General features: G+C 37.2%; 3 protein-coding genes and 2 long non-coding RNA genes across 5 annotated transcripts in view; 3 read left to right on the forward strand and 2 right to left on the reverse strand.

The window, feature by feature from the left end:
- Positions 1 to 13,485, reverse strand: part of LOC147489966 (cinnamoyl-CoA reductase 1-like) — a 71,760-nt gene that overhangs the window by 17,391 nt on the left and 40,884 nt on the right. The gene's annotated exons all lie outside the window — the stretch shown is intronic.
- Positions 2,142 to 3,732, reverse strand: LOC147489968 (putative F-box protein At1g19160). Its single transcript, XM_086572836.1, has one exon. It carries the CDS (start codon positions 3,486 to 3,488, stop codon positions 2,310 to 2,312), a length of 1,179 nt encoding a protein of 392 aa, XP_086428962.1. The 5' UTR covers positions 3,489 to 3,732; the 3' UTR covers positions 2,142 to 2,309.
- On the forward strand, positions 5,607 to 8,795 carry LOC147489969 (small ribosomal subunit protein eS4z-like). Its single transcript, XM_086570533.1, has 5 exons — positions 5,607 to 5,732; positions 6,198 to 6,275; positions 6,365 to 6,545; positions 7,317 to 7,414; positions 8,122 to 8,795. The coding sequence occupies exons 1-5, from the start codon at positions 5,730 to 5,732 to the stop codon at positions 8,551 to 8,553; spliced, it is 792 nt and encodes a 263-aa protein (XP_086426659.1). The 5' UTR covers positions 5,607 to 5,729; the 3' UTR covers positions 8,554 to 8,795.
- LOC147489970 (uncharacterized) lies at positions 9,014 to 9,746 on the forward strand. The gene is made up of 2 exons (XR_015200985.1): positions 9,014 to 9,148; positions 9,522 to 9,746. It is a non-coding gene; the product is annotated as an uncharacterized LOC147489970 (long non-coding RNA).
- Positions 10,647 to 12,220, forward strand: LOC147489971 (uncharacterized). Its single transcript, XR_015201554.1, has 2 exons — positions 10,647 to 11,436; positions 11,916 to 12,220. It is a non-coding gene; the product is annotated as an uncharacterized LOC147489971 (long non-coding RNA).

Genomic DNA, 13,485 nt, shown 5'->3' on the forward strand with positions numbered 1-13,485 from the left:
CCATGGGCAAAGAATATGTACGAATATAACCAAGCCATTATTTATATTCAATAAAATAGGGGCAAGGGACCTCTCAAAAATCCTGCTTGCCTTTCAAAAAAAAAAATGAGACTAAAACAAATAGTCAAAGGCCCAAAACCCTATTAGTTTGTATAATTCTAATTACCCCTTCATTTTTTTTCACTCTAAATTCTTAAACAAGGGTAAGAACTCAACCCAAAAAAAAAACAAACAACAAAAAACAAATTCAGAAAGGACTCGAAGGTGCAGCATGTTGCACACTTGTCCTAATTATTTGTAAAACTCATTATCATTATCAATAAAATTTTCATTTAAAAAAAAAAAAAAAAAAAAAAAAAAAAGACAAGGTAATTTTTTACTTTCAATGTCAATCTTTTATAGTTTTCTTCACATGATAGTAGGGTTATATAGACTTGTAACATGTTGATGTAGGGCTAATGAGCAGGTGATGATTTGGCATACCACGATATCCTCGTCAACCACTCCACCCTCTATGTCACCATTATGCATTCGAAGACACGTTATGGGATTTCATCGTAATGACAAACTCAATGTTCCTTCATTCTGACGTTCGATTAAGTGAAGTGTTTATGTTCTTGTAATAAGCATAATTTATTCATTTTTCCATTATTAAAAATGGAAGCCACATATGAACGTATGCTTCAGCAAGACTAGGAAGAGCACCTAGAACCACAATGTGTACTAGGCGCTCCCCGCACCTGGTCGAATCAAACTGAACATTGATGGGGCAGAGAGAGGTATCCAAGACCTTCTGGTTCGGTATTACTGCAAGAAATCATGTGGGTGAGTCCCTTAAGGTCAGTTGCAAAAACTTGGGTCTCAACACAATTAAATTATATATTGGGCATAAAGTTGGTACTAGTGGAGGTATTACAACTAGCTGCAAATGAGTGCTGGGACAAAGTGTGGATTGAATCAGATGCTGCAGCAGTGGTCACGGCGCAGCCAAGGAGGGTGCTATTCATTGGAAGCTTAAGGGCAGATCTGAGATCAGTTAGAGTAGAATTGATAGGCTTCACATCTGACACACTAAGAGGATAGCTAATATCTCAGCCGACTTGGCAGCATAGTATAGTATGCAGCTAGACTAAACGAACTTGACAGCATATATCTTGTAATGAGAAGCCCTCATGGAATAAATGGGAGGCTCCTTATCGAACCTACTTGAGAGTAAGTTAGCTATGATCATTATAAACTCTTAGTCCAGAAACATTGTATCCCCCCCCCTCCCAATACCACTGTCAATTTTACCTTGAAAGTTTGCAACGAGAACAAAGATGTCAAGTTCAGACATATAGTGTTTAATCGTAGAAATAATATAGCAGGGGCGGCTTTATGGTAACGCAGAGTGTAGCTTAAATTGATTACCATAAAGAAAATCATGTTAATATATATACTCAGGTCTAGTTTAGGTCTTGAGGATGCACTATGGATTGGGAACAAAGAACAAACAAAAGCGTCGTATTGGTATCACAATATGATAACATACACATTCTTAGAATACCTATGTTATCGGGAAAATGTTTTTTAGAGTACCTGTTCTTGCAAGCCGTTCTTGCAAGATACTTCTTGCAAGATACAACAGAAAATGAAAAATCGATTAACTGTTTCTGTTTCTTGCAGTAAGCTTACTAACTGGAACACAGAACTACAGAAGCTCTAAAAAAAGAAGCATTTTTTTTTTCTAAAGACCAACAAACTTTGGTTTTTCGGGTATGTGCCAGTAGACCAAGCAGTAGATTTAGATTTTCTTTCTTAAGCAAGCTGGATATGGGGGGGGAGGGAATGACAAAAGCATATATACCTTCACAATCTTTGACATAAACAATAGCATAGTTATCAGCCACAAAGCAGGGGGTATAGTAAGGGACTCGTGCATTTGAGTATCCAAAAGTTGTGATTTGTGAATGCATTCACGATGTTTTCAGAATTGACATATGAAGGTAGTTTGCAGATTATCAAAACAAAAGCTTTTCTATCCATACTCCCGTATCCCCAGAAACTACTTTGATGTTAATAATGTAACTCTTCTTTCACATCAATCAGCAAACAAATGTTATTCAACAATTTTACCCTGATTACCACAGAGACAAAGTGGGGAAAAGGAAAAGAAAATTAAGAAAACCAAAACAAAACAAACAAAAGGCCTAAGCAGTGCATGATGTCTAAATAAGAAATAATTGTAATACTAATTTCCAAATGATAAGAGAAGACCTTCTAAACATATGCACAGATGCATATATAGTATATTATAGAGAAGACCAACATTAAAAGGAAACCAGTGTATTAACATGCTTAAGGGGGTAAAACTTCTGTTCGAATTCCGATAAATCTTTAGTCCATGCAGAATCAAGACCTCGCTCCTCGTCCAATTGTTTTCGATCCATATCATAAGAGAAGAACTGCGTCAAGTGGTTCACGCTGTCATAATATTTGATAATAATCTTGCACTTCAAAGTTGTCGTGATAGCAAAAGGAAAAGAATCTTCCAAGAAACCCTTAAAAGGGACTTTTTTCAAGTGTGATATATCAATTCTGTACTTCACATTCCATTCATGCAGCTCCAAGTCCTTCAAAACCCAAATCTGCAGTTGGGTATTAGAGATATGATCCACAAAACACAGAAGTCCTTCCATCTCTACCAATGTGTAAACCCCTGAATTGCATTCAGGGTGTGGAATTGTATAAAAGATCTCTCTACCAACATCCATGGTAAGTACTTTTCCTAGTGATTCAGGCTCAAGAAAGAAACTTGCTTCTAAGTTCTCCAGATCAACACTGTCCATCATCAAATGTAAAGAGCCATTTGCGAAAATAGGAGGATACTCGCACAAACGATGTGGTTTCGGAATGATAACATCTCTCCATGTATCTCCTTCAACTCCAACAGTGATGATCTTACTAGTATACCCATCAGTTGTACTATAACCACAGATAACCACTTTGTATTTCTCAGAAACTGAATCATAAACCAATGAATGCAATATGTTTCCATTTGAAAACGTGCTGATAAATGAAGGAACCATAACAGACTTATGTGTTATAGGATTATAAACATAAAAGCTTCTCGTGTCCTTTAAATCCGCGCAAGACATAAGTAGCAAACCATTGCAAGAGTAATAGATTACTACTATAACATCATCTGTTGAAAGATCGTTCTCAAGTTTAAACCAGCCCTCTCTCTTTTCGTCTTTGGCGTTGTTGTTGTAAAAGAGATTAGGAGGTTCATAATACATAAAACCAAGATCAGTGCTTACTCTTTGAGAATGCAAATTAACAAAGAATGGATCAAATATCATGTCGCACCATTGCTTTGAAACGCACCGGTATCGAAGTAAATCCTCTATAGGGACCCTTGAGAGTATGTCGACGATGATTTCCTGTGGAAGATGGATTTCATCATGAACGCTTGGTTTTTTATTCACTTTCTTCTTGTTGCTCACCATCGCTAGCCGCTAGGTTTCTGAGACAGAAGCAAAACGGTCGTTATATATAGATTTGCAAAAGCTGGAAACACGACTTCCTATATATATGGGATATTCTTGGTGGACCTACTACTAGCCCACGTTTAAAATATGTTGTTCACCAATTTTATTTAATTTTTCTTTGGATATGTACGTGACTAACGTGAGGTCAGATGATACTATGTTCTATCAAAATCAAAAATAAAAAACATATGAGATTACACAAGGAGAGGGATTGGATGCCAAGATGAACTGATGGATAGAGAGGGGTAGTTGATATATATCTAGGGGAGGTAAAGAGTATTTTGCTAGAAGAGGCCAATACTTGTCTATGGAGTATGTGATATTTTTCCATCTAGCGCATGTTCTCAAACGCACAAGATTGCAATCAAGAGACCAAAAATACGACATGAAGTAGATATTGAAGAATTTGATATTTTTAACCAATTTTGATTATTTGTCCAACACAGAGGCTGTACTTCGGTTAGTCCAACAAAATTAATCAGATTTAGATAATGCACGTGAACTTAAAAAGAAAACATCCAGCCATATTTTGGAAGAACAGAGCCCCATGAATTAGTTACAAGGTTTTCTCAAATTATTCACTTTTAGGAAATTTACACTTTAATCAGGGACTTGGGAGACGCTCACACAGATATGCGAAGGATGAAGAATGAGAGGAAATAACTTAAGCACAAATTAGTAAGAAATATCAGGCCTTCCAAGGAAGTTGTTTATGTCTCCTAACTAGGCATTTCTAGAGTCTGGCGCAACAATAACTTGGCTAAATCCTAGCTCTGCACTTAGCTTAATTAGTCTGTTGTAGATAGCCATAAGTCCCAAACCTCTAATTGTAGTATTGTTCCTTTGCTACCCTGTCCAGAAAAGCAGCACACCTCCTTGCCGTCATCACATCTAACTTACCATGTCACTTTGGCAGAACTTGTGTCCATGTATATTGGAAGTAGAACTTTTGACTCTTGTTAGAAAAGTAGCCCAAAGTAAGTAATACGAGGGAAAATCAAAGAACCATACACAATTTGATTGCAAGTCACATACGACATTTTGGCCAAAAGGTTGGTAGGGTATCACGCCCTCAGCATGATGGATCGAATGGTGATATGACTTCCAATATGCATGAAGTAAAAAATTGTGAAGCAGGAAGTTTGAAAAGACGACCCGTGTGCTACATTCATCCTAGAACAACCCGCAAGTCAGAATGAATGAATCATTGAACAATCCATGTGGCTGAGAGCCCTCACAGCCCAGGCACAACGCCGCAATTATCAGGGGCGCGCTCTGCTAATAGCTCGTTGTGCGGGCCTCCCAATCGCCTACATATATCAAACGATTGGAATTCAGTTAAAGAGTGAAGGGCAAGCCATGCGAAACTTTGAATGGGAACTAGTACTAATGTACTAGAGGATACTGTGAATTCTCTCTTTTCCATGAACAGAGTTGTCTAAATGCAGGGTGCTGTCCTGCAAAACCATATTTTGCCAAAGTTTTTTGTGAACCATCAAAGCTTTGCTATCCACAAGTACAAGAACTAAACTATATTTTGCAAATCTTGCAAGTAGAACCAGTATTTAGAAAACTGGACCGGACCAGTGGTTGAACTGGGGTCTGACCAGAACCGGTAAATTTTCGGTTCGGGTCAGTTATAACTTGAGTTTTTGGTTGGATCCTCCGTCTAAGCTTAAACCGTAGTTGAACAGGCGAACCAGTTGAACCGGTTCAACTCTAAGATAGTCCAAACTCCAAACCAACATACTAATATGTGTTTCTTGTATAAGAAATTCATTTTGATATATAAGACCAATTATAACAAAATATCACCGGTTTGGTTTTCAAAACATTGAGTAGAATTTGTCATTGTTGCAAAATGAAAAGAACGGAGGCCATAATCATATGTGGAAGGTATTTTTTATGAGAGCATTTAGGATGTATCCTACGCACACTAGCTTTTCGGTTTTTTTATATAGATCAATAATACTGTGTCCAAGTCCTTCAAAAATCAAAACCCAAATTGGACAAAGCAAGACGGCCCATTGGGTCCGGCCCACGGATAAAAAAAAAGGAAGCAAGGGTAATTTCGTCACTGGCATATAACATTTTTGCGTATAAAAGATAGACATGAAGTAGGGTTTTTGAGTCTTAACAGTTGAAGCAGCAGCAGCAGCGGAGGAGGAGGAGGAGAAGCTTCCAACTTACAACAACAACATGGTTTGATACTCTATCCATTTTATAAAGATCTGTTTTTTGTTAATGTTTGTCTTTATAGAAATGGGTTGATTAAATCGAACATTGGTTCAAAGGTTGGAAAAAAAAACATTAAAATCCATGTTTTGAGGTTGATTTAATAGATGAGATTTAATCCATGTTTTGTAAATGTGACTCATTTACAAGTAAAACTGAGATATGTGTTTTTGATTAAAGATTAAAGGTTTTATTTTTATTAGAAGAAAGGTGTCTTATCTCGAACTTTGTTAATGTGGTAAAATGTAGTACCATGTTAGTAAGGAATGGGATTTGATGTTCATATGAAGATACTGAATATGTTCTGTGGATGGTCATTACTCATTAGTAAAGCTTATATGTTATGCTTGTTTGATGAAATGTTTAGCTTTATAATGTCAGCTTCCAGGTAATACTTATTTTAACTGACTATTTTGTTAATTATTTCCACAGGCAAGAGGTTTGAAGAAGCACTTGAAGAGGCTCAATGCCCCACATCATTGGATGCTCGACAAACTTGGTGGTGCATTTGTGAGTATATTATAATGTTCATGTGCAACTACTTGTTTTATATTTGTTGGCTTGTTTTAAATGTGTAATTTGTGGCTTTTCTTGTGTAGGCTCCCAAACCCTCATCTGGTCCCCACAAGTCCAGGGAGTGCTTGCCTTTGATTCTCATCCTGCGAAACAGACTGAAGTATGCACTGACATACCGTGAGGTCGTTGCCATTCTGATGCAGAGGCATATTCTAGTTGATGGCAAAGTTAGGACTGACAAGACTTATCCCGCAGGTTTCATGGGTATGTACATTCCACACCTTTTCTACTGACTTCTGTTACGTAATTTACTAGATATTGTTTTCAGAGGAGAGAATAAAAAGAAGTGTAAGCTATAAGCCTAAATGACATGTATCCCCGATAGTGCCCATTTGGTTTTCCTAACAATAAAATTTTAATTCTTAACATGAAGAAATCTTCTGACTTTGTTGAAACCATCATTGTTCTAAGTCCTGCATGCACTGTTGGGACAACTTTGATTTTTTGATGTGAAATACAGTATCTCTTTTCGGTTCTTGGGTTAAATCCTCCGATGATACTAAATGCCGTAACAAATTTGATATGCTTCTCGTATAGTTTTCAATCTTGTTTGTATTCTTTCTTGGCAATTGTATGATTCTAGTTGAACAGAAAAGATTATAATATTGTGAAAACTGTAAATCCATGCATCACTCACTCAGTGATGTTGTTTTGTCATGTCATAATATGCAAGGAACTAAATTTATATGTTCTCCCATGTCATAGGTTTCTCAATGTTTTTTGTTGTTTGGTTTGGTCATTAGACTATTCATGATTAATCACATCTAAAACTGTAGCGTTGATTTCTAAAGTGAAACCTTTTTTTGTTGAAGCACTAGTTTGTAATACAATTTCTGGTTGTTCTGCATATACTGTGTTAGAAATCACTTTTTGCATTGATCTCATCTTGTTTCATTATGATTCCTGTATATCCTACTGCACTTGTGGATCTGGATAAGCATGATTTGATTTCATAATACAATCTCCTTTCTGCAGATGTTGTGTCAATTCCTAAAACGAATGAGAACTTCCGTCTTCTCTATGACACCAAGGGACGTTTCCGTCTTCATTCCGTTAAGGATGAAGAAGCTAAGGTCAGATTGGTTATGCAGTTGTATACATGTATTTCTGTTTCCTTTCTTTGTAATCTGTAAATGTTATCTCTGGAAAAGTCTTAAATTCTCTATAAACCCTAACTGTTGGTGGAGTATTAGTGGTCCTTTGGTTACATTATCTTAATAGTATGGCAATTCAAATTAATCCATGTAAGATAATTTCCTAAAATATTGACCTCAGTATGTTTATCTCTGGAAAAGTCTTAAATTCTCTATAAACCCCAGTGTTAGTAGAGTATTAGTGGACCTTTGGTTACTTAATCTTAGTAGTATGCCAATTCAAATTGATGCATGTAAGATAATATTCCTAAAATTTAGATTGTTCGTCACAATATTGACCTCCATGTTTCACATAATAGAAACTTTCTTGTTTACTGTATTATTGGGGAATTTTCACTTTCTTGTGTAATATGTTGGGTCAAGTTAATAACATAATACTTTGTACTGTATGTTGGGTCCTCAGAAGGTGGGTAAAGTTAATAACCGTTAGGTAAAGAAAAACCCCCAAGATAGAATTTTACTCTTAACATTGTTTTGAATATTGAACTGTGAAGTGTCTTTGTATCTGGCATGGCTTGATATGTAGGATTCACTCTAATCTAGTTGCATCTTAATCATATTAATGTTTTCTATTGATTTATTATAATATTTTGCTTGATCCGCTGAAATATTTCTCTCCCCTGTAGTTCAAACTCTGCAAGGTTCGATCTGTTCAGTTGGGCCAAAAGGGGATCCCATACCTCAATACCTATGACGGCAGGACTATTCGCTACCCAGATCCCCTCATCAGAGCCAATGATACCATCAAGCTAGACCTTGAGAACAACAAGATAGTTGATTTTATCAAGTTTGATGTTGGAAATGTTATCATGGTCACTGGTGGAAGGAACAGGGGGCGTGTTGGAGTTATCAAGAGCCGAGAAAAGCATAAGGGAACCTTTGAAACCACCTATGTCCAGGATGCCACTGGACATGTGTTCGCCACTCGTCTGAGCAATGTGTACACCATCGGTAAAGGAACAAAACCCTGGGTTTCTCTTCCCAAGGGTAAGGGTATCAAACTTAGCATCATTGAAGAAGCTAAGAAGCGACAGGCGGCTCAAGCTGTGACTGCTTAACTTTTTGTGGTCAATCCATGGATAATCTTATTTGCATTTACTGCTAAAATGAAAAAGCTATGCTGTTTGTCTTCCCATTGTCTTTTTCTGGAACTTGTTTAGCATTTTTGTAGAAGAGACCCTTGTTAAAAAAATTATTTTCTTTTGCTTTGGACTGGTTGTGGTGATCAGATTAGTTTGTTTATGTCATTTTGGCTCAGCCCCGTATTATATTCAATGATTTGAATGCGTATTTTCAAGTACATGCAGTTTGGTTTAATAAACACCCGTTAACTATTATAGGGGTTTTTTTGTGCCTGATTTGTTGAGGTCCAGCTAAATGTTTACACCTTTGTGTGGAATTGAGTTTTGCTGCACCATAACATGTTAGTTTTGCATCTCAAATAACAGGTATGATGCTTGTTGACTATTTCTTCAGAAAATCCTGCTCAGCATCTGCGCTCTGTTACCCCCCAGTACCTGCACCTGTTCCAGCTTTTATGTATCTAGGAGCAACCCGTTTAAGCTGACCTTTGGAATCGATAGAAATATAGGAGGGTTGCTGATTCTTTGCACCTAAGCATTCTGCCTGCAATGGATCCTGGTCCATGAACTAGTAATTTGCTCCCCGCAGCTGTCTATTGGATCCTTTTTGTACTGCAGCCCCTTGCACTCCCCACTTCTGTGATACCATTAGATAAGCCAATTAGATAAGCCAATTAGGTTTCAATTAGGATTCCCTAGATGGGAAATTAGGGTCTCTCCTCCCCGCAATACACACTACTTTTTTTTTGTGTGTACTTAGGGGGGAGACCCTAATTGACTCATCTAGTGGAGAGGTAATACTAGTTAACCCTTCTCTTAATACCTAGGTAGTTTTCTGTGACATGTATGTTCAATCCTTGGGTTGCCTACATTGCCAGATCTCCTGTAAGTGGCAAACCATAGGTACTTGCAAACAAAGCTGACTAATCTCTATTTTCTTTGAGCTTGTAGATTCATCCACCCGAGTAAAATTGTAATTACATAAGGCCAACCCGATCGAGCTGTGAACATTTACTCGTGTTTTGTGAAGATTTGCACAACTGCACAAGTGAAGGGGACAACAAAGCTGATGATTTTTCAACTGCGTTGTAGACCTAGTAGGGTTTGTATAGCTCACAAGTTTTCAGTTCTGCGATGATTTATAAAAAAACTACTGCCATCTCATTTGTTAACCCAGTATTAATTCTCTTATGTAAAAGTGTAAAACCTTTTAAGGCATCACCAATGGTCGTTAGCAACAAGACAAACTTGTAGCCATGTAGGATTTGGCAATGCCAACTAGTGCCACGTTTTTTTTTTGTCCAATCATCCATTTGCAATTTTGTTATTTTTGAAGTAGTAAGAAATGCAGAAAAAGCTTAGCGTTCTGAGCAGTGCCATTCTATATGTGACCTCAACTGGCAGTATCAGCATTTACACAATTATACCATAGGGGAACGTTATAAACATTCATAAAACAATTTTTTTGCTGAACCCTCCAACCAACCACTCCACCAGTCCCAAGCTGGTCGAGTTGTGGAGCAAAAATTTGTTATGGCTTCTTGCCTTCTTGAAAGGTGACTACAGGGTTTGAGCAATGCTTATCCAACACCTCTTTAGGCATCGAAAAATTAGAGATTAATGACTACGGAGTATGGAGTAAGTTTGGGACAACAAACCTGGTGGTATGATTGACGCCATAGGATTCCATTACATAAGTTAAAGCATACTTGTTTTTGCTATTAGTAGTGGGATTTGAGTCAGCAATGTAGCCTTAAAAAAGAAAGGATCCAAGATTTCATAAATCGTCTTAACTTGAGTGAATACTTCTTTTAGCTTTATCACTCGTGGGGCATACTTGAAAGGGGCGTGAGAGAGAAAGAAGAAAGAGTTGAATAGGAGGAGTACACTGTACTCAATCCCATTGAAGGAAAATCCAACTAACCGTTTGACCAAAGGCCCCATCACCACCTATCTTCATTGGATCAAAGAAGAATCTTTGGTACTAGAAGTAAGAATGGATAGCTAAGTCCAAAGGAGCTTGCCTACTCAAATGTCTATTTCTTTGTAATATGCTCTCTAACTCATTTAAGCTTCACATCTTTTTTGCTCTTGGTTTTTTATGCTCCTAGGAATATGATTTCAAGGGTATTCTGCAGTTCATAGAAACCAATAATGATAATATTATGCATACTGTTTGATGTCATCAATACTCATCATAAATTGACTAGAAAAGCCTTTAGCTTATGAAAATCAATAATCCTATGTCAAAAACCACGCGGTAATTTGGATTCTTTTTGTGTATCGTGTTCCATTCACCCAATTTAAATCACCCGACATTCAACTGACTACTGCATACACACATAGTGACGATCTCGATGACTTGGTCGTCAGCTTGTGAAAGAAATATTCATTTAGGAGAAAACTTCTGATAAATGAGTGCTCTTAAATGTTAACATCTAGCAGTTTCAAAATTTGAACCTAGATGATTGTTATCAACTTAAGAATCATTTTTTAAGCTAAGGTCACAAACTCAAAAAGTCACAATGAATATGGGTCTTTGTTGTAATTTTGCTTCAAAGTTAAGGGCACGTATGGCAAAGACAAATTGAGTAGCCTGAAGACTGTCCTGAGAGATGTTGTTTTCCTAAACATTAGGTACTGTTTGTTGTTTTGCACTCAAGCAATAGTTTAATTAAAGATTCAAAAGGGAGAAGTTCAAACAGCGAGAGAATAAAAGGGCAGAATGTATTAGTAGTAGAAGCATGTGAGAAGAAGTAATGGAGTGCAGGGGCTGGTGGTGGCGCAAGAACACATTTCTCTTATCTACAAAGCGTTTAGTACTCAACATTACTTCACGCCTTACACAGAAGACCAAAGGTAAGCATTATGCGTTGTTGCAATATAAATCAAATAACAATATGTTAGAAGTATGCACGAGCCACACTTCAGGTCACAACACCTATGAGCAACAACCATCACTGAACTATCTTAATTTGTATTGAACTTTCCCAGCTGATGTTCAAAGTTTTCTTGGTTTTCTGTTGCTGAATTGGATGAATTCTTGACCCCTTATTGAACTACTTAAGCCTAACCTTTCAGCGTTCATTTCTTTAGCAATCACCCTTTCATTGCCTACTTTGTAGCATCGAGTCATCAGAGTTTTTTGTAAAGAAACATCCTTGTGACCTTGTCTTCACACATTCAATCCCTTTTTCTTTTCATTTTTAAGGAAAGACACTATGTATTTGAATTCATCACTCCATCAGTATGTTACAGTTGGAACACAAGCCCATTGAAAAGGATTCAGTTTTATCGTATTCTGAATTCTATTTTCGCTTTTCTTTCATCTATGGCAGGGAGAAGGCATGGATTGGTGAATCTATACAAGGACATGGAGTCCTGCAGTGAATATGGAGACATACAAGTGATGTGGGAGATGCTACACTCTGCCCATCCTTCAAATATCAAAAACAATACCAATCACAGCAACAATAAAAGAAGCTCACAGTGGAGATTTTGCTTTAGACCAACTTGAGCTATAGACACATGGTCTTCTGCAAGCTTTAAAAAATGTTCTTAGAAAGATTATGTATGAATCACTTCTGGTCATTTGGTAAGTCAATTGTTATATGACATAAATTTTGTGTTTGAACGATCAAAATCATGATTCAGAGTTGCAGACAAACCACTTGCTTGAAAATGCTTTTCAGACAGGCAGAGAGCAAATGGCGTTTAAAATTTGGAAAAAATAGAACTTACGCAGATGAAGTGATATGCCCAAATTATCTTTTATGCATGAGATTGGTGCGAAAATGATGAGTTCCTACTTCCATAATGCCCATTAAAATGGCATAAAACAGAATGTTAATATGCTCAGCGGAACTGGGGTGCAGGGCAACCAGCCCAAGTTTTTCCTTCGGATGTTTTAAATTTTCAGTACATAATAAAAGTTTATATATCCTTAGCCTTAATATATAAAGCAAAGAATCGATGTATTCTTACTACTATGAACAATCGCAACATATGATCCAAGAAGTATGGTACTGAATTAGAAGATACGGGACAATTGTGAGTGAATGGCGCATTTTGTTGACTACTATCTAGAAAAGCCCTGTAGACCAGTTTTTTTTTTTTTTATTTGCTGGGTAAGTTAAATTGTATTAAAAAGAAAACAAAAAAACAGACAAGAGGTTTTTAAGGAGGCAACAGGCTGCCTCTCTAAGGTCAGACTCAATCAAGCATCCATTACTTCCATTTATAATTATGGAGTAAAGTATATTTCACTGAAATCTATAAAAAGTTTGGAAAGGCCCTTCCCATTTGTGAATTCACTCTGGTTTGCCTTCAAAAACAACTCTCTTATTCTCTGTAAGGGTTGTAGCAGTCTTTGCCAAGGTGTCAGCAGTGAAATTGTCTTCCCTAAAGATAGTGGTTATCTTAAGTTGATGAATGGCAGCTGTGCAATTCGTCCATCTTGCTTGGAGTTGCCATGGCACATTACCACTTGTAGAAGCTTTCGAGGCAACTTCTGAGTCCGTTTCTACCCAAAGCCTGAGCCATCCTCTAGATACGGCAGTTTCCACACCTTCAAGGATAGCTAAACACTCTGCCCAGAAGCTTGTTGCAGTCCCAATACTTTTCCACATTGTCAGCTTGAAGTCTCCCATATTTCCTCTGTAAGAAACGCCAATACCCGCAGGGCCTGGATTGCCCGACGCCACACCATCTATATTCAGTTTGATTACATCAAGTTCTGGACAGATTTTCTGTGATCTTTACTTGAGTTCTAACATAGTACTTGCACTCTACTATATTAGGTCCATTTTATTCAAACAAAACCTTATTCCTTTGCTTCCATATGCTAGCCAGAACAGCCACCATACATGCATTCCACATTTGCTTCAGTCGAGGACTCCATTTTCTATT

This window comes from Coptis chinensis, chromosome 7 (assembly GCF_015680905.1).
Source record: "Coptis chinensis isolate HL-2020 chromosome 7, ASM1568090v1, whole genome shotgun sequence".
Lineage (NCBI taxonomy): Eukaryota > Viridiplantae > Streptophyta > Magnoliopsida > Ranunculales > Ranunculaceae > Coptis > Coptis chinensis.

Coding starts and splice junctions, on each gene's coding strand:
- LOC147489968 (XM_086572836.1), bottom strand. CDS start 3,488: ATGGTGAGCAACAAGAAGAAAGTGAATAAAAAACCAAGCGTTCATGAT.
- LOC147489969 (XM_086570533.1), top strand. Junction 6,276..6,364: donor ACAAACTTGGTGGTGCATTT/GTGAGTATATTA, acceptor TTTCTTGTGTAG/GCTCCCAAACCCTCATCTGG. Junction 6,546..7,316: donor TTATCCCGCAGGTTTCATGG/GTATGTACATTC, acceptor TCCTTTCTGCAG/ATGTTGTGTCAATTCCTAAA.